This window comes from Passer montanus, unplaced genomic scaffold (genome assembly GCF_014805655.1).
Source record: "Passer montanus isolate IOZ18808 unplaced genomic scaffold, ASM1480565v1 scaffold74, whole genome shotgun sequence".
Classification (NCBI taxonomy): domain Eukaryota; kingdom Metazoa; phylum Chordata; class Aves; order Passeriformes; family Passeridae; genus Passer; species Passer montanus.
This window is the reverse complement of record NW_024372592.1, coordinates 559,857-584,320: the sequence shown is the minus strand read 5'-3', so window position 1 is coordinate 584,320 and position 24,464 is coordinate 559,857. Positions and strand designations below refer to the sequence as shown.

The 24,464-nt window shown below is 48.3% G+C and overlaps 1 protein-coding gene across 1 annotated transcript in view; it reads right to left on the bottom strand.

Moving 5' to 3' along the window:
- Window positions 1–24,251, bottom strand: part of LOC120512525 (store-operated calcium entry regulator STIMATE-like) — a 29,630-nt gene extending 5,379 nt beyond the window's left edge. The window contains exons 1-7 of the mRNA XM_039730919.1: window positions 24,039–24,251; window positions 13,350–13,398; window positions 12,995–13,090; window positions 11,163–11,284; window positions 3,618–3,730; window positions 2,460–2,543; window positions 1,357–1,473 (exon numbers count right to left, since the gene is read on the bottom strand). Of these exons, the coding sequence (XP_039586853.1) occupies window positions 1,357–1,473; window positions 2,460–2,543; window positions 3,618–3,730; window positions 11,163–11,284; window positions 12,995–13,090; window positions 13,350–13,398; window positions 24,039–24,147 (690 nt within the window). The 5' untranslated portion in view covers window positions 24,148–24,251. The remainder of the gene's footprint in view (window positions 1–1,356; window positions 1,474–2,459; window positions 2,544–3,617; window positions 3,731–11,162; window positions 11,285–12,994; window positions 13,091–13,349; window positions 13,399–24,038) is intronic.
- Window positions 24,252–24,464: the final 213 nt, after the last annotated feature.

Genomic DNA, 24,464 nt, shown 5'->3' with positions numbered 1-24,464 from the left:
GTATTGTTCCTTCAGATTATCCAAAAATTGAGCTAGAGGTCACCAGTAAGGCAGAGGTGCTGCTCCATCTCCATGGACCTGTGACACCATCGGTGACACATCCATGGCTGCCACCCTCTGTGAGCCTGGATGCTGCCAGGTTTGGTCCCAAAAGCTGTGAAGGAGGTCCTTGTCTCAAACAGAGATGTCACCCACTCAGCTCTGCCTCTGAGCTGGTGTAATTCTGACAGAGCTGGGGCTTCAGGAACACATCCAGTGAGCAGGGCAGGGCTTGACCACCAGTGACCCTTTCATCCAGAGGCAGGGCCAGCAGGAGTGACCCCCCTGTCTCAACAGCTGCTCCCATCTGCCTGCCCTCCCTGCCAGAGCCAGGACTCCTCTGACACTGCACGAGCAGTGGCACTTCCTCACTGCTCTCCTGGGACACAGAAGCCTTGGCTGCTGAGCAGGCTGCCAAGCACACACTGTGAAAACATTCCCACCTCTGTGTGCTGCAATGTCACCAGTGATGGGCCATCCCATCTATCAGCACAAGAGCTGAGTTACTCCTTATGAAAGGACTCTCACAGAGCAAGAGCTATTTGTGTTCGTCCTGAATTCCTCAGCAGAAGCTCCTCCAGGAGCCAGGCTGCGATTGCCAGGAATTATCTTATCTTGGTAAGTCTCACCAGCGAGCTGCAGGGTATCAGCAGTTGTACACAAAACACACTGAAACCAGGCCTAGGTGCCAGGAGAAGGAAGGGAATTCCTCCCAGGGACCAAGACTGTGGACTCTGCCCAAAGGTCAGTGAGAAGTAGACACCACCTACCCAACAAACCCCACATGATTAAGAAGAACAAAGTCTGCTGGAACTGCAGCATTTCCTCTCCCACCATAACTTTCAGGCTCAGACTACACAAAACACAGCCTCCTCCAGCTAAGGGACAATAATCTGGTTGAAAAAATACCAAATGCTGACAAAAATAGGATTCCCAGCTAAGCCTTGTCCTCTAAAAGGGATGCTAACAATTACAGAGAGGAGAGTAAGCTCTTCCCAGCCAAAATTAATTACAATTAAATATAGCAAAGCTCAGAGGGACAGTTTTAGCCTGCACGCACAGATCTGTGCAGAAGCCAGCTCATCCCCCCAAGACACTGTCATCATCCAGGGCAGTATTTCAGCAACACTTCCTGGGCTGTCACACTGCTCATGGTTAGAGTGAGTTTGACTTGGCAGGGCGATCACCCACATCCAGGAAGCACCACCCCAGGTCCAGGCAGTGTGATGTTCTGTTACAGGGCTGTGGTAAAACACACAGACCATCCCACAAATTTGCATTTTGGTCTGAAGCACAAGTTTGCATCCCTGGTCTTACCTGAGATTCCTCAGTCCTCCTGGCCCGAGGAGTTTCTGTGGATCCATTGATGTCTAGGGCATCCTTCTGCTTGTATTTCCTCATGATCAAGCTGTCCACAACCCAGAACATAATGGCCTTGGGAAGAAAGAAATTACATCAACAGATTGCAGAGACCAAAATGCAGAATCATTCAGTCACAGACATTTCTTCTCCTCTTGGCTTCTCCAGACATCCAGACTTGATCAGCCTTGTATCTAAATCAGCCCTGCATCAATTGTGCCCATGGAGACCGGATGAGTCCAATTCCTTCAGTCCCTTCTTACACAAGTCCTTTTGTTTCCAGATTAAATAAAGACCACAATAGGCTGAGTTTCCACCAGAACATAACCACTGAACCAAGCTCCATCCAAAGCTCATCTGCCTGAACCAGACCCTGGTCAGTTCTTTGAGGACCAGAATCTGCTTTCCAATGTGGGATTTGCTTTCCAGCCTGGGATGGTGGAGAGAGGCAGATCAATCCAACTTTGCCAGTGCTGTATCCATTGAAATGTGCATGAGATGAGCTGGGAGTTCAACTCCCTGCTTGTCCAGGGAGCATCTGAGTGTTAAAACCTTGTTCCCACCACCCACCTCAGCAGGAACTGAGCAGCAGCTCAAGGATTACCCAGAATCAGGGGAACTAGGAAAGAGCTGAGCTTTCAAGAGGTTTTGTCCAACTAGTTTTGAGAAGAACAGTTCTGGGTAACCCTCAGCACCTTGTCTTGCTGTAATACAATCTGACATCCAGCCAAATGACTGGATTGCAAGGTCACAAGCCATCCTATAGGACATTAAAGGGTTTTGGGCATCCCCATGCTGCTGAGATGAGCTCTCACCTAAGGAGACCCAGCTTTATTCCAAGAGGGGAAGAGTCAGCCCCACAGCAGCCCAGAGAAAGGGAAGGGAATTGGGAACAGAGACTGTGGCACTGACAGATTTGTGACTGACAGATTTCTTTACACACCCCTCCACCCTGTCCCAGGCACTTCAAGGCTGCCCCCAGCCAGTCCCTGTGCACTCCCATGAGGGTGCACTGTAATCTCCAAACCAGCCCACCCAGCACTTGCAGAGGCACCACTCACATTGACTATGAAAGGCACAACAAACATCACCAGGACGAGCTCCAGCTGAGGGTTTGGGATGTAACCCAAGAGGATCTGCTGAAGCTGCAGAGGAGAAAATATTTAGAACACTTAACGTTATTTAGAACACTTTAGCATTATTTGAACAGCTCTGTTGCAAGATCTTTGATGAAAATTGTCTTCTTACATGAGCAGCCAGAGCTCTGCAGCCTGTGTTTCAACCCAGCCCTTAAAAGATTACACAGGATATTCCCTTAGCCCAGCTGCCAAACACATGATTTTGTGCAGAAACAAGTCCTTCAGTGCAACTATCCAGGACAACAACTGGTGGGCCTTCCCTTGGCTCCCTGGAGCTCCTCTGCAGAACAAGGACACCAGCCACAAACAGTAATAATGGAGAGGAATCCAGAAGCTTCTCTGGATCTGGATTTGTGCTGCTGGAGAAGTTCACATCCAAGTGGGAGCACGGTGGGCTGCTGGGTTTGAAGGACAACCCTTGAAAAGGTGAGTGCTCCCAGAACAGCTGGAGATAACTCCTCAGTTACACACAGTGCCTGGTACCTCAGAGCCTGCTCAAAGAGGACTCCAAGCTGGAATTATCCTGACTCTCAGAATTAGGTTTTTACACCCATCACACCTACCTGCCAACAGGTAAGCGGCTAAAAGCCCCACAGGTTATTATTTTTATTTTTTTAAAGATAAAGTTCTGATCAACACAATTAACATTGCTGGCATACAGAAGCAGCTGAGCAGGAAAAGACAACACACTACTCATACAGCACTTTCCAAATTAATCTCTAATCCCCCAGTTTAAGCACAGGATCACAAAACACCACCACAGACTGACTTGACAGAATAACACAGAAATCCTCTGGCAGAACTGAAGGAGCTCAGCTGCCAGCCCAGCCCATTTTAGCCTTCCAAGAATGGGGAAGAAAATTAAACCATCATCTTATTCCATTAGCTTTTGACTAGCAAGAGAATGCACCAGAAGCCAAACCATTATGAAAGTCATGTTTCCCAAAATTTAAGTAATAGCTAATGATTACAGAGTGATGTCAATAAGTGTGAAGATTAAAGGCCTTCAATAATGGGAACCATGAATCAGGCAAAGCAAAAAGAAACCACAACAGCTACAGCTAGAAAAATACTGCTTACCTTCGTCCAACCAGGGATAAGCAGGACAAGGCTAATCACAGTCTTCTCAAAAACCATTATCAGCAAGTAGAGGATACACTGGCCAATCCAGGCAGCAGCTTGTGGAGGGTCACCTGGAAAAACAGAATATTAAATCTGGGACACAGCACAGGAGGAGACAGCCTTGCAGAAAAGTTGCCTCATGCTTGATACTGACCCTCTTCTCTACAAGGACCAGTCACTACCTGCTCACTCTTCTATAAAATAAATGCAAATAAATCATTAAAAATATAATCTGCACTGTGCTCCCTGCCAAGCTTTACCCACACATTTACCAGAAACAGTTTGAAAATTTCAAGTAACCGTTTTCATTCCAAGCAGTGTAATTTGTCAGGCCTGAACAGAATTATTTCATTGTGCTGATGAAGTGAAGGGCTGGTTATGTGATACTGTCTGAGCAAGGGACAGGGGCTCCATCACCCCAGGTTTTAAAGCAATTCACTCAAAAAGAATCAATGCTAATTAAATATGAATGTTTCCAACGGGGCACTCACCAAGAAATAAGGAAAAGCATATTTGTATTGTTAACAACAATAAAGGTTCTGTATCTATTACACGGGCTTGCTTCAGCCCTCTGTGAGCACCCTGCCAGCTGGTTATCACCTCCCCTGGCTCACCAGAATATCTCAGCTCTGCAAAACTGAGCTACCCTATCTGGCTCAGGAAAGCTGCAGCATTTCCTCTTACCACTTAAAGACAAAGATAACCCCTGGCAACACTTGTTCCCAGCATAATCTGCCCGGAATTTGGGATTCCATCCATGCAAAGGAGTCTGTGCAGTTGGCACTGACAGATGCCAACACTTGATGTGGTCAGATGGCAGCAGGCTGGGAGCCTTGCTTCACTTTTGTCCACTTTTCCCCACTTTTCAGCACAATTCTGTCGAGGTGTGGCAGGGGGAGACAACACCAGCAGTCTGCAAAGGCACATTTATCCACACCAATAAAATCCTCTGGCCACAAAAACCAGCAGCACATGCTGGGATTTGCTAAGAGCTGGTGTCCAACCAAGCCCCAGCTCTGTGGGGGTCAGCTTCCCAGCAAGTGCAAAAAGGGTTTTCAGGTACATTTGTCCTTATTCTGTCATTTGTTAGCAACATACCAAAACACCTGCCTCGTTGCAAAGCTACAGCTAAAAGGCAGAGGCATCCTAGTAGTGTCCAAGGTAGGATCCCAAATTTCTTAATTGCTGAAGCCACGACTGAGAAGGAAGCAAAGAAGAGAGGGAAGAAGGGAAGCTGAGGGTGCAGGGATGAGGAGAGCAAGCAGAGAGAGCCAAACCAGCAGGAACTGCATGGAGGGAAGGCAGGAAGAGGGAGCCAGGAAGGTTATGTGGATGCACACCCAGCAGAGCCTGTGGAGATTCTGGAGAGAGGAATCTCTGCTCCTTGGCAGGCAACAGCTTAATGGGTGGTCTGTGAGGAGATGGGAGCAGTGTTAGAGCCACAGGCTGGTGTCAGAGAGCCTTTGATCCTCCTAAAAGCCTCTCCCAATAGATTTGGATGCCTGACTGCCTTTGGCACACACGTTGGGTCTAGTGAAGCTTTTTGCCCCGTACCCCCAAACAAACCAATTCTCCCAGAAACCCCCACATTATCACACCCATCAGAGCTCTGAGTAAACAAACCAGGAAAACAAACACAGCCGTTGTATCCTTCCTGCATTTGAACTCTTTCCCTTGTGCTCTGTGTTGTCAGCTGTGCTCTGTCCCCCGTGGAGGGACAGGACTAAAGCCACAGCACCTTTTGTGAATTGGCTCTTTGTGACAGCACTTCCCTCTGTCATCTCAGCTTGCCCAAAAAGCAGCAGCAGGTCTGAGATCTCTCCCAAATGCCTGCCCCCTTGCAGGGACAGGTCACTGTCATTCCCCACCACAACCATGGCTCTTTGCTCTGCATTCTGTGCACTGCACAGCTCCAGGAAGGTTTTGGCTCACCAGGCCAAAGAAGAGAAAGGAGAAATTAATCTTCTCCTTCACCCCAAAGGATGCACCCACTGAATTTTGACTGCTCTCCTCCAGCAGCTTTCCTAATGCTCCACACCACCAGCAAAGCTTCCTTGGAACAGCCCAAGAACCACTGGAGCCTGTGGCAACCACACACAGACCCTAGGAAAGACAAACTGCTTCTAAACCCACCCTAGGCATGGACTTGCCTGGGTATTCAACACTTCCATGTCCAGCAGGAAGATTTATTTACTGTTATTATTTATTTACTGTTATTTTTTACTGCATCCAGACCTCCCAAGGACAGGAGGCTGCTCTGTACCAAAATGATTCAAGACAAAGGTGAAAACAAAACAGCAGCACGGCCTTAAGGGCTGCAAAGGTGACTTAAGAGACAGCAGCTCATTTCCACTTCACCAAGGAATGCAGCTGTCTGCTTCTCACCTCAGCAGGTGTGGAGTCATCCAAGGACCACTGATCCACCCCAGTGTCCATCCACCACTGATTCACCTGACTCTGACCAACACCAGGAACCTCCAAGTCAACATTTCCTGGAACCTCATCAGGGAAGCTTTTGCTGTGGTCCCTAGACCAGCCCATGTGACAGATTTGCCCCATCTCCTTCCACAGTAGGGAAAGGCTGGAAGACTGGAGCTGAGCTCATGTAAGTGCTGCTTTCCTACAGAAAGCTGGTCAGAGGCATCCTCAGACTCAGCCTGACGTCTTTGGTGGATCAAGAGCTGCTCTACTCTGTGGGTGGGAAAAGATTCTTCTTACAGGAAATGTTTCTATACATAAATCTTGAGGAGAGCCCACAAGACTTTCAGCCACACCTTGCTGCCAGCCAGCAAAAATCTAATCTGCTACCTGCAGGCTAAAAAAAACTAGAATAAAATAGATGTCCTCCTCTTTCCTACAAGGAAAGGAAAACTCTGAACACAGCAGGGTGGGGAACTGGTCTGAATGACCTCTGCACCCTCCACATCACACCTGCTGCGTGATTAAATGTATAATATTCCCTCTGAACCCTTCCAGTTTCTTGTCCCTGGTTCTAGCTGGGAGGTAACCCAGGACATCTCAGCTCTACACATGGAGTCTACCACAAACCTCTCCCTCCAGCTTAGAGAACAGCCTCTGCTAAAACCTTCCTGCAACCATCTCCCATCCTCGTAGAAATTAATATTCTCCTTCACCCCAAAGGATGCACCCAGTGAATTATGACTGTTCTCCTCCAGCAGCATTCCTAGTGCTCCCCACCACCACCAAAATTTTCTTAGAGCAGCCCAGGAACCACTGGAGGCCGTGGCAACCTCACACAAATGTGTCTCATCCTCCACTGGTGTGTGGGAGCCCAACTGCTGAGAGCCAGAGCAGCAGAGCCTGAGGTATTTGAGCTGTTACCACAAAACAGGATTAATTTTAATCCAGGCTGCCTAATGCACCAAGCTGTCAGCACAGCCCACATGTTACTGCCAGACAGCTTTATTTACAGCCTTCTGGGGACTGGTGTGCACAGAGCAGGTAGGAAAAAAGCTCAATCACAGCCAAAGTGCAGGGTTCAGGGGGTTTGAGGAAAGGCAAGTATTTGAAAGCAATGGAAGTTGTACTGGGTGACAAGGTGGGGTAGAAAAAGTCAATAAAAACTTCTGAGGAGATATTCAAATGGTACCTCCAAAACCAAAAGATCTAATTACCAGTGCCAAGTAGAGACGGTAGGAAATGGCAGAAAACTCTGAATTGTGTGAAAATGGCTCAATTGGAGGGCAAAACCAAAGTTTTTACAGATGGGAATGTGGTGAATCAGAGCAGCCAGATGGGTCCAGTGGATACCCCAGACCCCCTCTGGCATTTTCTGCACCTGAACTAAAATGACTGAATCATAGAATGGTGTGGGTTGGAAGGGACCCCACGAGCAGGGACACCTCCCACTAGACCAGGTTGTTCAAAACCCATCCAACCTGGCCTCGAGCCTTCCAGGGATGGGGCATTCCCAGTTCCCCTGGACAACCTGTCACACTGCTGAACCAGACAAAAGTGAGTGCACAGCTGGAATCTGTCCCCAGTGTGCAGTGTCACTGCTCTGCATCTTTGGTCCCTGTGGATCTTCAAACTGCAGGGAACAGTGTTGCTGTCATCCAAATTCAGAGGTTGCACCCCTGCTCAGAGCAAGGGACCCAACTCCACACTCAGTCCCTGAGCAGGACCTTCAGCCCTCTCCTCACTTTTCCCCCCTGGCCCTAGGGGTGGAAAAGCCCAGCAGGCTGAGGACAGGACAGCCCCTCAGGTTAGAGCTATTTCCAGCAGTATTTCCTCAGGCATTAGCAGCCAGCTCCCTTGACTGCTCCAGGACGTGGGAATATTTGTTATGGAAATTTTGTACAGCATCACCACGGGGCCAAAAGCAGCCTACACAGGTCCTCAGTTAAACTCAGCAGCTGGCACAGAGCAGATTCTCTTAGAACTAAATTTGACCAGCAGAGTTCAACAGGCCACTAAACAGACTTTGAAGGCCTCCAAGCAAGATGCCTTTCCATTTCCAGACACTGAACGAGCACAAAGCATCAGGCTTAGACAGCCAGTGACCACAGCTACAAGTCAACATCCAGATGGGCATCCAGAGGGACATTTTCCACTGAGAACTCTCTTCCTCCCCCTCATTTCTTAATGCTCCTCTAGAAAAATTTACTTGCACATTGCAGGAAATCTCTCTCTCAATGGAAATTCATCACATTTACTTAAAACAAATACTGGGGTATTTCTGAAGTAATCCTAGAGAATTACTGAACACAGTTAAAATGTCAGGGCACTGCAGCCATAGAAAGGTGTTCTCCAGGGAGCTGCTCATTGCCATGGGGAGGGAGAAGAGAGCTGGACCAGTCTGGAGATGAGGCACAAAGTTCAGTCAGGCTTGATCTGCACACCCTGGCTGGAGCCAGCACATCCCCTGCTCAGCCTGTCCCAGCCCAACAGCACCTCCAAGAACTTGGGTATCCATCTCCCACATCTTTTGAAGCTTTAGCTCAGCTTTGTTCTCCTCCCTGTGATGGTTCCCTGCAGGGACAGTTTCTGTGACCTGCTACAGCACTGGCGTGTTTGTGGAATTTCACGGAATCATCACAGAATGGTTTGGGTTGGAATGGACACTAAAAATATCACCTAGTTCCAACGCCCCTGCTATGGGAGTTTCTCAGGGTCCCATCCAATCTGGCCTTTAACACCTCCAGGGGCAGGAGTTTGCTAGCTCTGAGTAGGTGTAAGGCAACCCTCATTCCCCAAAGCCCACCTGTGCCAAGAAAACACTTCCCCAGTCTTTGATCTTAGAAGCCAGGCATCCTGAGAAGAGACAGCACTTTCCAAAATGCAGTTTCCTGTGCTTAGAGGCAGTTCAGAGAGTAATCAAGAGCTTTTGGGCAAAAGATGGAGGAATATAAGCAAACAGGAGCCTTTGAGTCCCCACTAGCTGTAAAACAGATCATTCCTGGCTGCAGCAATGTTTGGCCATGAGCTCAGGCACAAGAAAGGCTGATCTCAGAATGCCTGTTCCTGGGTTTTTGGAAATATGGAAATAATTGATTTTTCTAAACAATTCTGGACAGCTGGATGCTTAAAATAGCAGCATAGATTTAAGTGCTTTCCCTCCCCTTTACTTCCCCATTAATGCAGCTGCACAGGGGGAGCCAGCCAGGGCTGTGGAGGCAGGAGGAGCAACCAGAGAGCAGGAGGAACTGCTGCAGCCCACACCAAAGGACAACTGCAGTGCTTTGCATCAGCTGCAGGGCTGCTGGAAGCACACAGCTGTGACAGATATTTTTTTTTCCCCTCCAAGTTGATGCAGGAAGATGGGTACTGGTTCTACTGGACAAAACCACAATCCTTCTGTTCTGATGGCTGCAGCAATGGCACTGATTGCTGTTTGCAACATTTGGTGCTCCCCTGGCTTTCTCCTCTGCAGGATTTATGTTGCTTCCCTCAATTCTCCTGAGGAGCAAAAGTCTGGTAGAGCAATTAGCCCAGAAAATGAATCATATTCCTGGAGCCTGCATCAAACCGTACAAAGTTTACAAGCGTCTTCCCAACTGTTTTGGAAGTTACTTAACACCAGAGATGAGGGCAGGAGTGTTTTCCTTCCCCAGCCCTGCCACAGGATTGCCTTGGACATGTCACTTGGCTCCCACCTGTATTTTCCACTGGGGTCACTCTGGCCAGAGACCTGCACCAAAAACTGTACTTGATGGATGAGATATTTAACCCCCAATCCAAGAACCGAATTCAAGCAACAGCACAAACTTGTTTTTCACTAATGGAAGCAAGATTTTCTCAGAGGAGTGAGCTGTTTCTGTGGTCCAAGCCAGCCCTAATGAGGGGCCAGCTACAGAAGTTCATCCCTGCTCTGCCAAGAGACTTTTCATGGTTTTTGCTTCTGCTCAACTGCAGACGTGGCGCACGAAGCTGAAGCTGTGTCCTGAGCTGGTTGGGCTTCCAGTCCTTGTTGCTCCAAAGGGGAAAAACTCCAGTTCCTGAACTAAGAATATCTGCATTCTTCTGCTGTCTCATCTGACTGACTGATCCATTATAAAGGAGGAGCTATAAGGGAAAATACAAAAGGTATTGCCCCCACCAAACGCCTGCTGTCAGGATGCTGAAACTGCTCTGGAGATGAGCCTTGAAAGGCACTCTCAGGTTTGAGGGGAGCCAGTCCTGCCCACATCATCTCATTCCCAGTGTGCAGCTGCTTCTGCTGCCTCACAAACCCAGCCAGGCCCTTCACCCTCTGCCATGGCCCATCTGCACAGGCTGAGCAAATTCACAAGGCACTGGGTCTCCAAACTGATCCCACTTGGGCCCAAGTTTCACCAGCTCAGATGCCAGATCAGCTACTAAAAACACCCACACAAAAAAAAATCAGACTAACCTCAGAACAGACTTCATTATTAACATCTTAATGGCAAGACTGCAATTTTTATGAATAAGATGTATTTTCTGAAACAGGACTGAATCCATCTGTACATTAGATGTAATGTAAAATAAGCAAAGCATTAATTTTTCCCTTTCTCACAGCTTCTCCAGCAAGCTGGCTCTGCTCTTTTGGAAGGGAGCTGCTACCCCCTAGTGGGGCTGGTTGAGAGCAGCTTTTTGGAAACGTTTTCTCCATCTCAAGGCAGGAATTTAAAGAGAAAGAAGCCACACTTGAAAACTCAACTTTTGGGGTCACACTGTGCCCTGGCTAATCCCTAGAGCTCAAGGCAAATACAAGAAAAACTCCATATTCTGAATGAAGATGATAGGTAAAAACCCACAGAAAAACCCCCAAAAAGAACCCTATACACCTTAATTTACCATACCAATGTCCTGGGGGATATTCCACATCCAAGGAAATGTTCAGCTTTTCCTCACCTGCTACACTCCAGTGGTTCTAGAATTTAATTCCCCCTCAGGAGCTCCTTGAAGAAGGGATAACAGCTGCTCCCCTTTCAGCCCCAGACTGGAGCTCCTGCCATTTTTTGCCCCCATTCCCAGCTGGGAGCACACCAACCCCCTCTGGGCAGAGCAGGTGACACCTACCATACTCCCCAAAGACCAGGTATGTGTATTTCTTGTGCTGCACGATCCAGGAGACAACTTTCACACCCAGCCAGATCAGCAGCATCCCCAGCGTGGCATCCAGGATGAAATTAATAAGGTAGCTAAGAGCAGAGGAAAATTCAGGTTTCAGCTTCAGTGTTCTGAAGTATTACTTAAAATCTTTAATTTCATAATGGAAATGAATTTTAAAACACCAAGATTTTAAATAAGCCTGCTTAACAATCCAAACTTGCTTTCTTTCTCTTTTATTGCATTTTCCTAAGCCTTACCAGCAATTTCTTAGTTTAAAAGCTTCTTCAGGAGAGAAGGCATAGGCTCCAACAACTCTCTGGCACTGCTCATTTATTCATATAGCAATAAATACTTCTTAAAAGTTACACCACCCCCACCCCCTAAAAAAGGGAAACTTTCCATTTGCAGTATCCTTTTTTTCTAATAAAGAAAAAATGAAATCTCAAGTTTCAGAGGAAACAAAACCAAACTGTTCCCAGAATTTCACGTGACAAAATGGCAGCTTTTTGGGCACCATGGCTGCTCTACAAACTGGGCAGCAGAAGAGGCATAAAGTCCATTTTTCTGAGCAGCTGCAAGAGGCTCCAAAAACAGACACAGACTGAGAGGCAGGTTTTGGGAGAGGTGATGGGCCCTGGCTCAGCAGCAAGAAGCCTGAGGTCCCAAAAAGCTCCAGTTTCAGGTCCCACTGCAGATCCAGGAGCTGAACCCATCCCTGCCAGGAGATTTTGGCTCAATGGATTTGAGTTTTGCAGCTCTGGAAGTTGAAGTGTCACTGGGCAGAGTGCCAGAGGCAGGAGACCTGCGGGGACCTTCTGGGGATTGCAGGGTCCAAGCTCTAATCCAGGGCTTGGTATTTTAATGAACTCCAAAAACAAAAGGAAAAAAAAATCACATAGATTAATGTGGTTTTTTTCATGCAGTTTTCCATTATTGAAATATTTTCTGCCAGATTTCTACAGGAGGAAGAAAATGCCAAGCACAAGGCTACAGCAGTGAACATTTCCTTTTCCAGAACTCGATGCTGTCTCTGAACCAAGAAACTGAAAACAACAATCTGCTTTTGATATCCACTTTGAAAGCATAACATTAAGTTTTTTCTACATCCAAAAACTCAGACTGGCTTTTTACAGTTTCCAGCTGCTGAAAATCAGAGCCTTCCATACAAACATGGAGCTCTGGTGGTTTATTCTGGGCAGGACACAGAGTAGGAGCCTCAAAGCCCAGGGACAGGGCTGGAGGGTTTTAAGCTGCCTGCTTCAGGATGACAAGTCAGGCAGTGCAGGGAAACATAAAACACACATCAAAAATAAACAACACACCCAAAGGGCACAGCATAAAAGCATGAAAGGGTTTATTTTAAAACATTGTCTGTTTAAAAAAAACAACAATACATCATTTGAGAGGTTATGTGCAGCCCCAGCCAAACCTGAGTCTGCTTAAAGAAACATATCAAACTGCAGAACTTTAATATAAAAAAGGAGATGGGCCAGAAGGTTTTAAGGAGCATTTTGAAGCCTAAAGGAGTTTCTCAAAATGAGATGAGGTTAATGCTGAGACTAAATTTTTATCTGCAAAGTGTCTGAAGTAAAGGTGGCATTTCTACATTTAGTCTGAAGTTTGGTTTTGAAATCACCCAAACAGGACCAGCAAAGAAGACAACAGAGACCACAAAAACAAGCTCAGTAGGGTTTATCCCCATGCAGTGCTTCAGATGGATCCATTTCCACTGTTCATGACTCTTCCCAACACAATTCTCCCTCTGACAGATGTAGGGCATGAAGGCCTTGTGTACTTACAGAGAGCAAGGGTCCTCCTCAGTGAGATCAGACAGAAAAACATTGGCAAAGTGGATGAAGAGGGCACCTATGGCTTGCTTGGAGGTATCATAAAACCTGGAGGAAAAACCAAGATTTTCTGAAGGAGTTTTGCAGGGAATTTTATTTTTAGGGAACACCTAGAAATAAAATTTATTTAAATTTAATAATAAAATTTATTTATCTTTATGAAGATTTCCTTGGGAAGCAGCAGCACATTTCATTTAACAATTAAATGTCATACAGGACACACAGGGGGCCTAGGAGATTGTTAGTGTAAGAGGAAAAAAATATTATAAACACAGTTTTTTCAAGTCTCAAATGAAAAAAATCTCACCATATCCTCCAGGGACGCCGCTCTGCCTTTGGCTCCTTAAATCGTTTTACTGCAAAGAGAACCAGAGAGGTTCCATCACCCACATGAACCCTCCATGTGTGCAGCCTGCACCCACCTGCACTGCAAAAACAGCCCAAAAATCCTGCAGGAGCCTCAGCAGCTGCAAGTTTCAAGCTGAGCAAAGCCAAAGGACCTGCCCAGGGCAGTGATGGAATCACTGTCCCTGGAAGTGCCCAGAAGTCAGTGTTCAGGGTTAGGGGTGGGCTGGGCAGTGCTGGGTTAATGGTTGGCCTTGATGGTCCTGGATGGCTTTTCCAGCCACAATGATTCCATGGCTCTGTTCTCTGGCCTGGAGCAAACCCACCAGAGGCAAGGCCCAGGCGTCAGCAGGATGGACAGCAGAGGTGCTCAGAGAGAGGTGTGTGCTCCTGGCATCCCTCAGCAACAGCATTCCCCTGCCATGGGACCTAGGGAATGCTGAGGGAGGGGTCAGCACTACCTGCCAGCCGTAATAATCCTTCCAGGCAATCTGAAATTACAGTGGCAGTGAAGGAACTCTACATTGCTTGAAGCACACAAGGTCAGGTAAGTGCTCTGCTCTCTCCAGCTGTATCTGAGCCCTCAGGCTGCTCCCAAAGGGCAGCCTGGGCTCCTTCCCCTGGGAAATGCCTTCCTGATCCAACATGGAAGGATGCAGGGACTTCCCTGACAGGAGCCTTGACATTTCAGAAGTGCAGCTTTGTGCTGCTTTTACTGGCAAGGTGACAGGGCAACAGATGAAAAGACAAGGGTGAAAGGACAATGAGGAACTTTTTACAACTAAAAGAAGAGATATTTACGTGGGAGATTGGGGAGAAATTCTTTACTGCGAGGATGGGGAGGCACTGGAAAAGGGTGCCCAGAGAAGCTGTGGCTGCCCCTGAATCCCTGGAAGTGTCCAAGGCCAGGCCGGACAGGGCTTGGAGCAACCTGGGATGGTGGAAGGTGTCCCTGCCGTGGCAGGGGGTGGAACAAGATAGGTTTGGATTGGAAGGGGCCTTACAGACTTTCTCCAGCCCTGTGATCTCCCCTAATCCCAGGATTTAGTCAGGCACATGCAGGATTTGATGCCAGTCTCAAATCCACAGGAAACCAGCACTGCTACACCCTGACCCATTATTGCAGTGATGAGTAACAAAACTCCAGTCAAGTCACACCAGCTGCTGCTGCAGCAGCTGGTCCTACCCCGTGCAGAAAAAAACCACCAGTTTCCCTCATCCAGCTGAATCCCACCATGAGATATTCCTGCAGCAATGACTTCCATCAGCTCAGACAAGATCTATCATCACTGGTGCCCTTCAAAAGCCAATTTCATTTCACCTACCCACAAGCATCAGAGCCATGGACCATCCAAGAGCCCAGAAGTGTTTAAAGCAACCCTCAGCTCATGGGGGCAAAGAGAAGCTGTTGGAGGGGTCTTCAGGCCACCAGGCCAGCCAGCTGACCACCAGCCCAACCACAGGAGCACCAGGGGTGGATTTTGATTATTTTCTTAATGAGAAGTGACATGTTATGTATCCCCAGCCACTCAGGCTAGAAACGCAGTAATTCAGTGTGATAAGATGACAAGTAAGAGGTAAGAAGTTAATGGTGTGGTGCCTTGTTGAACACAGCTTGTCATGCCTCATTAGATTTAAGAGAGTTATCTGAGACTGTGTAATTATCAGAGACAGTAAAACTGTTGTATTAAAGATAAAAGCTAGTATTATAGAGAAATAATTAACTGCTTAATAGGGCATTTACTGTGCAGAGCTGCAGCAGGCTGTCTCCAAATTAAACCAGAAATCCAGCCAAGATTACCAGAGCTTAGACAGGGAGCAGAGTTGTTTGGTAGCTGTGACCCGGGGTTGGGGGGGGATGTTAAACCCACAGGAGCAGCACCACATCTCTGAAGACTCCAGGAGATGATGGAGCCCTCCATGAAGCAGCACTTTGTGCTCAGTGAGCACAGCAGGGCTCTGGAGAGTCAGCAGCAACTGCAAAGCTTCCATCCCCTCTTCCAAATGCTACAGAGAGCCAAGCCATGGCATGCACAGGCACAGGCTCAGCTGGATCAAGCTGGAGAAAGGCTAAAATCTCCTCTGTTCTTCTCAAAATGTGTTTCCAATCACTGCAGTCCACTCAGTTTTCCACCAGCTGTAGGTGGGTTTGCTACCCTGGCTCAGACAGATCAGTCCATCCTTAATATTTACTTTAAGGGAAGTTATGCATGCAACAAGGAAAAGAAAATGTGATATTTGAGTTCTAGCATCTACAACCAAATTAAACTCCATAAAAACACCTGAAACAAATTAAAAATGTAGTTTACTGCACACAGAGTTGCACAAGATGGAAGAGAACCCCCATTCAAATAGACTGAAAATGAGACTGGAATGTAGCTGGTCTATATCAGAAGGCATCAGGAATTTGTCTTCCCAACCACAGTACTGAATATTTTAATGCTGCTTCCCTTCTCAGCCGTGTCCATGTGCAAAGCAAGCTGCCTTGTGCAAGGAAGCAATGTTATTGCACATCTTGGGAAGGAATTCTTCCCTGTGAGGGTGAGGAGACCTTGGCACAGGGTGCCCAGAGAAGCTGTGGCTGCCCTGGATCCCTGGAAGTGTCCCAGGCCAGGTTGGACAGGGCTTGGAGCAACCTGGGATGGTGGAAGGTGTCCCTGCCCATGGCAGGAGGTGGAGCTGGATGATCTCTAAGCTCCCGACCATTCTGTGACTCTGAGATTTTTAAGAAGGGGACCAGGTCTGTCCCACTGAACACCAGCAGAGCACCACTGGGATGGTGCCTGCCTCCTGCAGGCTCTGCCCTCAAGAGCTCCCACCCTGCCCCTGCTTGGCCCCACTGCTGCAGACAAAAAGCTGTGAAGCTGAACCAAAAGGGAAGGAAGATGGGTGACAATTTGAGAGATCCCCTGACCACAGCAGAGAGAGGGTAGGGCAGGAAACAAAATACTTCCCAGCCCTTCCTCTTCAGTCAAGGACAAAAAAGATTACACATGCTTGAAATCCCCTCAGAGCCACCAGGCTGGGTGGAAGCTGACATCTGAATGAGAACCTGTGAAAAGTTAAAAGAAAAAAAAATATTTGCTGGAGTCTGTCAATATAGATCTGGAAACAGTCAGAAAGCTAAAAGATAAAAGCACAGTGACAGCTGTCCTCACTCTTTTTCCAGGGTAATACAGAGGTTAATATTCCTTATGGTGTTCTCTTGATGCATCAGAAAGGGGACAGCTTTGATGCCCTACACAAAGACAAGAGCTGTGAAGTTACCAGAGCTTGTCACAGCCAATGTCCCACAGCCTACTTCTGCTTTTAAACAAATTCTCTGATTCTAATAATTGATTAAGACAAGGGCAATAGCAACAGCAGCCCTACTCCCTTGTGCTGTTCCTCACCCACACTGGAACATCCTCCCTGCATCCCCACTGACCCCACACTGCATTCAGGCACATCTGCTGCAGATTTGTGCACCAGCACAGGTATAAAACAAACCCCCTAATTTAAGCAGGATTAGCTGCAGCATCAACCAGCTGCTGATCAGCAAAACAGGCTACCAAGTCAGGTTTATACAAAATTATAGGGGGAAACTTATCTCCCTAGGATATGGTTAGACATGCTTGGCTGAGAGCCAGACCACCTCCCTGACAAATCTTACTGCAACCAACCACAGGAGTCTGAAGTGAGGTTTGGGAGGGAGGTGTTGACTCAACAGACAGAACTTTTGGGATTTGATTTACAGGGATTCAAGCCTGACCCCTCTGAGCTCAGCAGCAGGCATGGGGATGGATACTGAAAAATGAACCTGATATGAGAAGCACTTATAGAGGCATTAATACACTTAAAATGGGAAAGATCCATCAAAAATAAAGTCTGAAATGCCCCAAACTGGTGACACTGCTATCTGCATTTAAGAGGGGACTAAACTTACTGCCATAAACCCCATCTCCAGAGCCACATCCCACTAGAAAGAGGGTCAGGACTTTATTTCTGCTCGTGACAAAAAAGACTCGGAGCTACTGTACCAGGGAGGAAACAGAAGCTCTTCCCCTGCCCAAGCCCTGTGTTATTTTCAGCAGTACAGTCTCCAATAACACATCTCAACCTATTTTGCAGGACACGCCCTTTCCCAGGCTCTTTCCAAGCCCCAGGCAGGAAAGAAGCCAACATTCAGGATACAGAGCCAAAACCCTGGGGTCTGCACTATTCTTAGCCTGAGTGTGCAGCCACTCAGACAGCTCGACCCCAGACACAATGGGAGGAAGAAGCAGCCACTGTTTGCAGAGAGCAGCCAACATGCTGGCCAGAAAAGTGTGAAATTTATATCCCCCATCAGTTCAGGGAGCAGCAAAAGTCCTGGTTTTCCTCCTCAAAAGAGCTGTCAGTGGTTTGATGGCACAGACTGCTGCTGACTTCCATGCTCAGGTCTGGACTTGGTGTATTCTGTCATTCCCTCCCAGAGAGCCTTGTACCAGTGCTAGGAATGAAAGCACCTCTAGCAAAGCTGGCAGAGGAAGGAACAGAAATTGAGATGGTGTTCATGAAATCACTGAATGGTTTGATGGGAAGGGTCTTTAAAGACATCTTGACATGGGCAGGGACACCTTCCACCAGACCAGGTTGTTCAGGAGCCTCAGCTGGAACATCTCCTTCTGGAGACTCCAGCTGCCCCAATGAAGGCCACAGAGGACCCTGGCATGGTTCTCAGCCTTAAGCTCTACCCTTTGTGTCTTATTTGTACACAGATTTTTAAAGCTTTTGTTCTAGCCAAGTGCCAGGTGGTCACCAACCAAAGCTGTGAGATAACAACCATCAGTTGTGCTTTGCACGTTGAGAACAGAACATATTATCTGCTGACACAGTAGGTCCTACAGGACACCTGGACTGAGGCTGGGCTCCAACTCAAATTCAGAGCATCCTGGAGGAGGCAGTTGTGACTCCCTCCATACAAAGCATCACTACATTGCAAGCCAGTCCCTTGGAAAATGGAGTTTAGACAAGGAAAGATAAAAGTAAGGCCATAAAATCCAAGATCACTAAGAGAACACCACCTGAAGAATGAAGTGATGCACAAGCAGTTATCATAGAATCACAGATGGTTTGGGTTTGAAGGGACCTTAACCATCATCTACTTTCTACTCCCTTTTAGCATTAAAGACAGCATTTTATCCAAACCCAACTTCTATCATTAAAGTCTCTCTGCCATACAGTTTTCTTACAAATGCTGTTTAAAAAGCAAGCTGTAAATTTAAGAGACTCCTTAAAGCTTTGCATGCTCCACCTCATAATTAGACTAACTTCCCTGTACAGTTTCTTGTCTCATTAAGTCACCCATAGCATCAACTGCTCACCACACATTGCAGAACCAACCCAGCAAGGTGCTCAGCTGCCTGTGGATCACAGGTAACTCCTCCTGAAGCTCTACTCTGCCAGCTCATTTCTCATCTTCCCCAATGCCTTTGTTCTCTCAGGAACCAGGAGCTTCCCAGTCTCCGCTCGGCCGCTCGAGGGGTGACGGCCAAGGAGAGGTCAGAGCAATCAACAGCTGCAATTCTAAAGCTCTGTGGAAAGCTGTGTGCAGCTTAATGAAGCACACCAAGTGCTGCGCAGACCTTCCAGCCCACAAAGTGCAGCACATGTTGTCGGGCTCATGCAGTTTTCAGATGTACTGAAGCAGAAGAGAGACGTGCTGAGAGTCCTGCCATGTGCAGCTTGCTGCTTAACCCACAAACCTACATGTAAATCAGCAAGGACCCAAGCTTCACACTGCCAGGCACAGCTAACCTCTGTGGCTTTGTTTTTCTCTAGGGGGAAAAGCATTTACAGGGGTGAAGTAGGAATTTACATGTTCTTTTGTGTGAACAATTACAATCACACACAGTTATGCACTTGGGTGACAGCAAGCCAAGGCAGCAGAGCCTGTCTTGGTAAGCCTGCAGTGTTTTTGTGTCTTGGGCAGATGTATTTCAGAACAGAATGGAAGTCTGGACAGATCAAGTGCTCTAGCATTTATTTCTTCTTTTTCTTGACATGGGTTCCCACTTCCACCCACCCTTATGAGGGATTTTCAGTGTAAGTCAAAAACCAGAAAGCATTTGGGATACTTTTGAAGCACAGAAAACAGCACTTCAAACTGTGTACAGCAACCACCCTGAACTTAGCAGTGGGGCAGAATCACAGGATGGTTTGGGTTGGAAGGGTCCTTTGATGGTCACCTCATTCCAACCCCCTGCCATGGACAGGAACACCTTCCACTAGACCAGGCTGGTCAGAGACCCATCCAGCCTGACACTGGATGTTTCCAGGGATAGGACATCCATCATTCCACAGGGCAACCTGTTTCAGGGTTTCAGCGCCCTCATTGTAAAAAAATTCCTCTTGTACTTAGTCTAAATCTATCCTCTTTCAGTTTAAAACCAATGCCCATTTTCCTATCACTACAGGGCCTAATAAAAAGTCACAAAATATGGGTTAAGTTTGAGCCATGGACAGGAACTGAGTGCAACAGCTTCCATGAGTCCAACAGCTTCCATGAGTCCCTCTCAAAGTTCAGACACTTCTCAACGTGAGGATGCTCTCTCCCATTTCACCATCCAGGAGAAAATCAACCTTGAAAGCTCAGCTGGAAAATCCACAGGGATGAAGAAAACACAGGCCACAGATCAAGGGGATACTTCTGATGTTCTTTAACAACTGTTTTCCACCACAGAGACACTTATTTCTTTTACAGGAAGCCTGGTGAATTCCTATTCTGTGGCTCTGCCTCAGGACAAGCTACTTGGACCAGTGTCTAAATCACCATCCCAGGTGCTAACAGAGCACCTCCAGCACCAAGTCCTGCCTGGGGATCAGCACCAGGGCCCCTACTGCAAACTGTGCCTTCTTAAGGCTAAGCTCAGGGCTGGAAGAGCATGTCCAGCAGTGACATGCAAGAGGAGAGGGGGACACTGCTGTCACATGAGGCAGGATCAAGACATTTTCAAAAGTAAAGCTCAAAACCAGATTTCCCACGGTGTTGTGGGGGCTCAGTGCAGTCCAGCTCTCCTTGCCTGGCAGTGTGAGTGTTTTCCAAGAGCAACATCTATTTTCATACCAACATCACAAGTGCTACTACACCTCATTCAGGGGGCTGCCAAGACAGTTTCAGAAAAAGCTGGAAGGGAAACAAAGGTTTGTGCGTTTCCTCCATGCTGTTTGTGGTAGAGTAGAAAATGAGTATACCAGCTCCAGGGAAAACTTTTTCCATTCACAATGGAGACAAAAATATTCAACTCCCCAAATCTGTTTCTTCTGCACTCTAGTTAATTCATGGAGAGGGCTATGGATAAAATTTGTCCAAAAGATCTTCCCTCATTTCAAAGAGTTTTGTTGTCCCCTGTGCAAACCTGGACAACTTTTGCTAGTCTAGAACCCCTTCCTCAAAAAAAAAAAAAGGCAACTGCAGGGGCTCAGCCCCCAAAAGCACACCCAGCCCTTGCAGCTGAGATAACTTGCAATGAGTTTTCTCCACTCAACTGAGTGATGCTCAAGGAAAAGCACTGCAAACTGCTTCAGATGGGATTGCACAATTATCCCCACTCCTCAGGGCCATGACCTCCCCAGGGGAGGCTCTTGCACAGCAATCCAGATTGCCACACACACACACAGAGCTGCTGGGCTTCTGCTTTCAGTGTTTGTGTTCAGTTCTAGGGCTGTCCTTACAGCCAAAGTGCCTCCACGGCCACCCCAGGCAGGTGGAAAGGGCAACACCTCTTTGCTGTTTGACTCCCAAATGGGGCAAAGCTGCAACCAGAACAAGCTCTGGTCATACTGGGGTTAGGCTTGATTACAGCCCTAAAGACCTTGCTGGAAAAGCAAGAGAGTGTTTGTAGGCTAAAATGAGCTGTTACCACGATTGCTCATGGGAGTTGACAGAATGACAAAACCCCATAAACAGCTGTCCTGACTCCCTGCCAAGGCTGGGCATCATTTACTTCTGGGTCCTGCATTCACCACACAAAGGACACATTTCACAGAATCCACAGCAATGGGGACCAAGCACCCCACTCAATCATTCAAGACTGATTTCCTCCTCCATTAGATTTTCCTACCAGGTTGGCAGGAGAGAATCTTTCCACAGCCGCAAGAAACACAAATTCAATGACACTAATTGCTCTGATAAAAGCAAATTTATCCTCCCTGCAATGGCCATGCTTGGGACCCACATTCTGGAGGGATACTCTGAGCACATCCATGCACACACACCTGCAAAACTTTGCAGAATGCCACATTATTGTTAGTCTGAGTTCCTCTGCATGCTTTCAAGAGCTCTGAACAGTACCTGCACAATTTGGAAATTTTATCTGTCCAAATCCAGGTGTTCCTACAGCTGAGCTGGTACTTTAAAGTAGAAGGAACAGGTAGAAAAGGCATTGGTTTGGGTTTGGACAGGAATTATGTAACACAGTTTTGGGTCAGAAGAGACCTTAAAGATCATGAGTTCCAAACCCCTTGCCATGGGCAGGGACACCTTCCACTATCCCAGGTTGCTCCAAGCCCCATCCAACTTGGCCTTGGACACTTGCAGGGATCCAGGGGCAGCCACAGCTTCTCTGGGCACCCTGTGCCAGGGCCTCACCACCCTTGTGGACCTTGTTTCCACTTACTAACCCATGACCTGCACCATCCTGGCAAAGAGGAAATCCCAGTAATAAAAACAACAGAAACACTGAAGGAAAGAAGAAAGTGGTGGAGGAAAGAAGTATCAAAGGGCAGACTCCAACAACAGCAACATCCTAAATTCTACACCATGCAGTCACCCAGCTGGGACTGCCTGGCTGGATGCAAGGAAGATGCAACCAAAGTTCCCAGGAAGTTTTTTGTCTCAGCTCCAGAGGCTTCCACACCTCCCAGGCACTGGAGCCCTCTCCTTCACCAGAAGGCTGCCAGCTGGATGTGCCACAGAAACAACCCAAAAGCTGCAAGCTGCTGCCCAACACAAAAGAGTTGGTGAGCCCATCACAACCACCACGGGCTAGGAGTCAGCACACAAACAGCCCCTCCAGCACATCCAAAAATCCTCCAGCTGGAAGTGTGTGACTGGGGCACAGGTAAGGACCAGCTGGGGAGGATCAGGGACCACCACAGGCAGGGGAGGTGCTGTGCTTGGGATCCCAGGGCTGTAAACGCATCTGCCCTTGGGGTGCCAGGCAGCAGTTCCTCCTCAGCTGACTCACAACAAAACCACACAGCATCAGCTTTCAGTTTCTCTTCATTAACCAAGAGGTTGTTAATGTTCACAGAAATATTAGCCCTTGCACCAGCAGTCAAGCCCAGAGTTGCTGATTTTCTGGCAGAGGTTATGCAGCCTCATCCACAGAGGTATTCCAACATGATTTACTGAAGTCCTTGATTTTATGGGACACCCCATGGCGTTTATGGGAAAATTAACCAACATGCACACATCACTAGGGGGAACAGGAACAGAAAAAGAAATTACCACTATTCTTGCTGAAAATATTTGGTGAAACACAAGCAGTGGCATGCTGCAACTGGGCTGCTCCAGCTGGAAGAAGGTATCAGCTATCCCTGGAAGAACTTGTTGCAATTTTCTCTGGCAGCTTGGCGTTAACCGCAGCGCTGGAGCCTTTGAAAGTGGTTTCCAAAAGCAGAGGGGGCAAGAGAACCTCAAAATCTGCAGCTACTTAGCCAGAAAACTTGAAAGTTTCGGTTCACTGTCACCACAGGCTTTTAAACAAGGAAAACAGATCGAGTTCTGGCATGTTGATTCGACTTGTGCTAAACCACTTAACCCTGAAGAGCAGCAACACACGCATTGCTCTGAGCAAAACACAGCTGCGGCACAGAAAAACAGCAAATTTTCACGGCTCTTTCAGCCTCAGCGTTCCGCACCTTTTCACAGGATGGCAGAATCACTGAGGCTGGAAAAGAATTCTAATACCGTCAAGTCCAATCATTAACCCAGCACGACCAAGTCCTCCACTATTATCCACACGTCGTTTAAATCCCTCCCGGGACGGAGGCTCCACCACTGCCCTGGGCAGCCTGCTCCAATGCCTTCCCCTTCCGGGGAAGCAGCTTTCCCAAATATCCACTGAACTTTCTACAGCGTAACTTGAGGCCGTTCTCTCTGGATCTAGGAAATCACACCCCGGGTGATTTTTCTCACTCCTCCACTGATTTCTCCCACTACCACCCCTTCCCAATAACCAGAAAAACACGTTATCTCTCTAACCTCCTTCCCCAGCCGCTCAAGCCCTAAAACTTCGCGCAGCTGAAGCGAGAATTCAACAGGACAGCATCACAGCGCAGTTAAATCACCCTGACACCCGCCCCGTTTTTACCAGCTCCTCCCCGGCACCTCGCGGGGTTACCCCGACAGCTTCTTTTGCCCTTCATTAAAATTTTCTAAGTGAGTGAGCAATGGCTCGCACAAGCGCAGCCGATGTTAACAGATTACAGGGAGCTTCATTACCATCAGATTAGGCAGTTTTGGAGAAGGAGCATCTGGCGCCGCAGCCGCCGGCTCGGCGACATCCCCAGCGCGTCCCTTCCTCCCGAGCCCAAGCGCAAAACTTGGCGCTTTTCGGGAGAACGGGCGCCCACCCCAGCGAGGTCCCCCCGCGGGCAGGGGTGCCCCGAGCCCCCCGGTACTCACACATGAGGGTGCTGAAGGCGCAGAGGGCCAGCAGCGCCTGCAGCAGCACCCCGAAGCGCCCCAGCAGCGCTCCGCTGCCGCAGCCGTGCGCCGGGCGCGGGGCGGCCATGGAGCCGCGGGATGCGCCGGGACGGGACGGGACGGGACGGAGCGGGACAACGCGGAACGAAGCGGGGCTGGGAGTGGGGATGGCAGAGCCCCGGCCCCGCACAAAGGCGGCCCCGAGCTGCCGCCCCCGCCCCACGGCCCGCCCCGCCGGCGGCAGCACCCGGGGCGGGGCGGGAGGGGAGGGACGGCGGAGGGGATGGGGAGGAGGAGAGCGACGGGAAAAGGGACAGGATGGGGACGGAGATGGGATACAAAAGGCACAGAGACAGAGGGTCGAAGATGGGGACAGGAACAGAGGTGGAGATGTGGAAGAGGTTG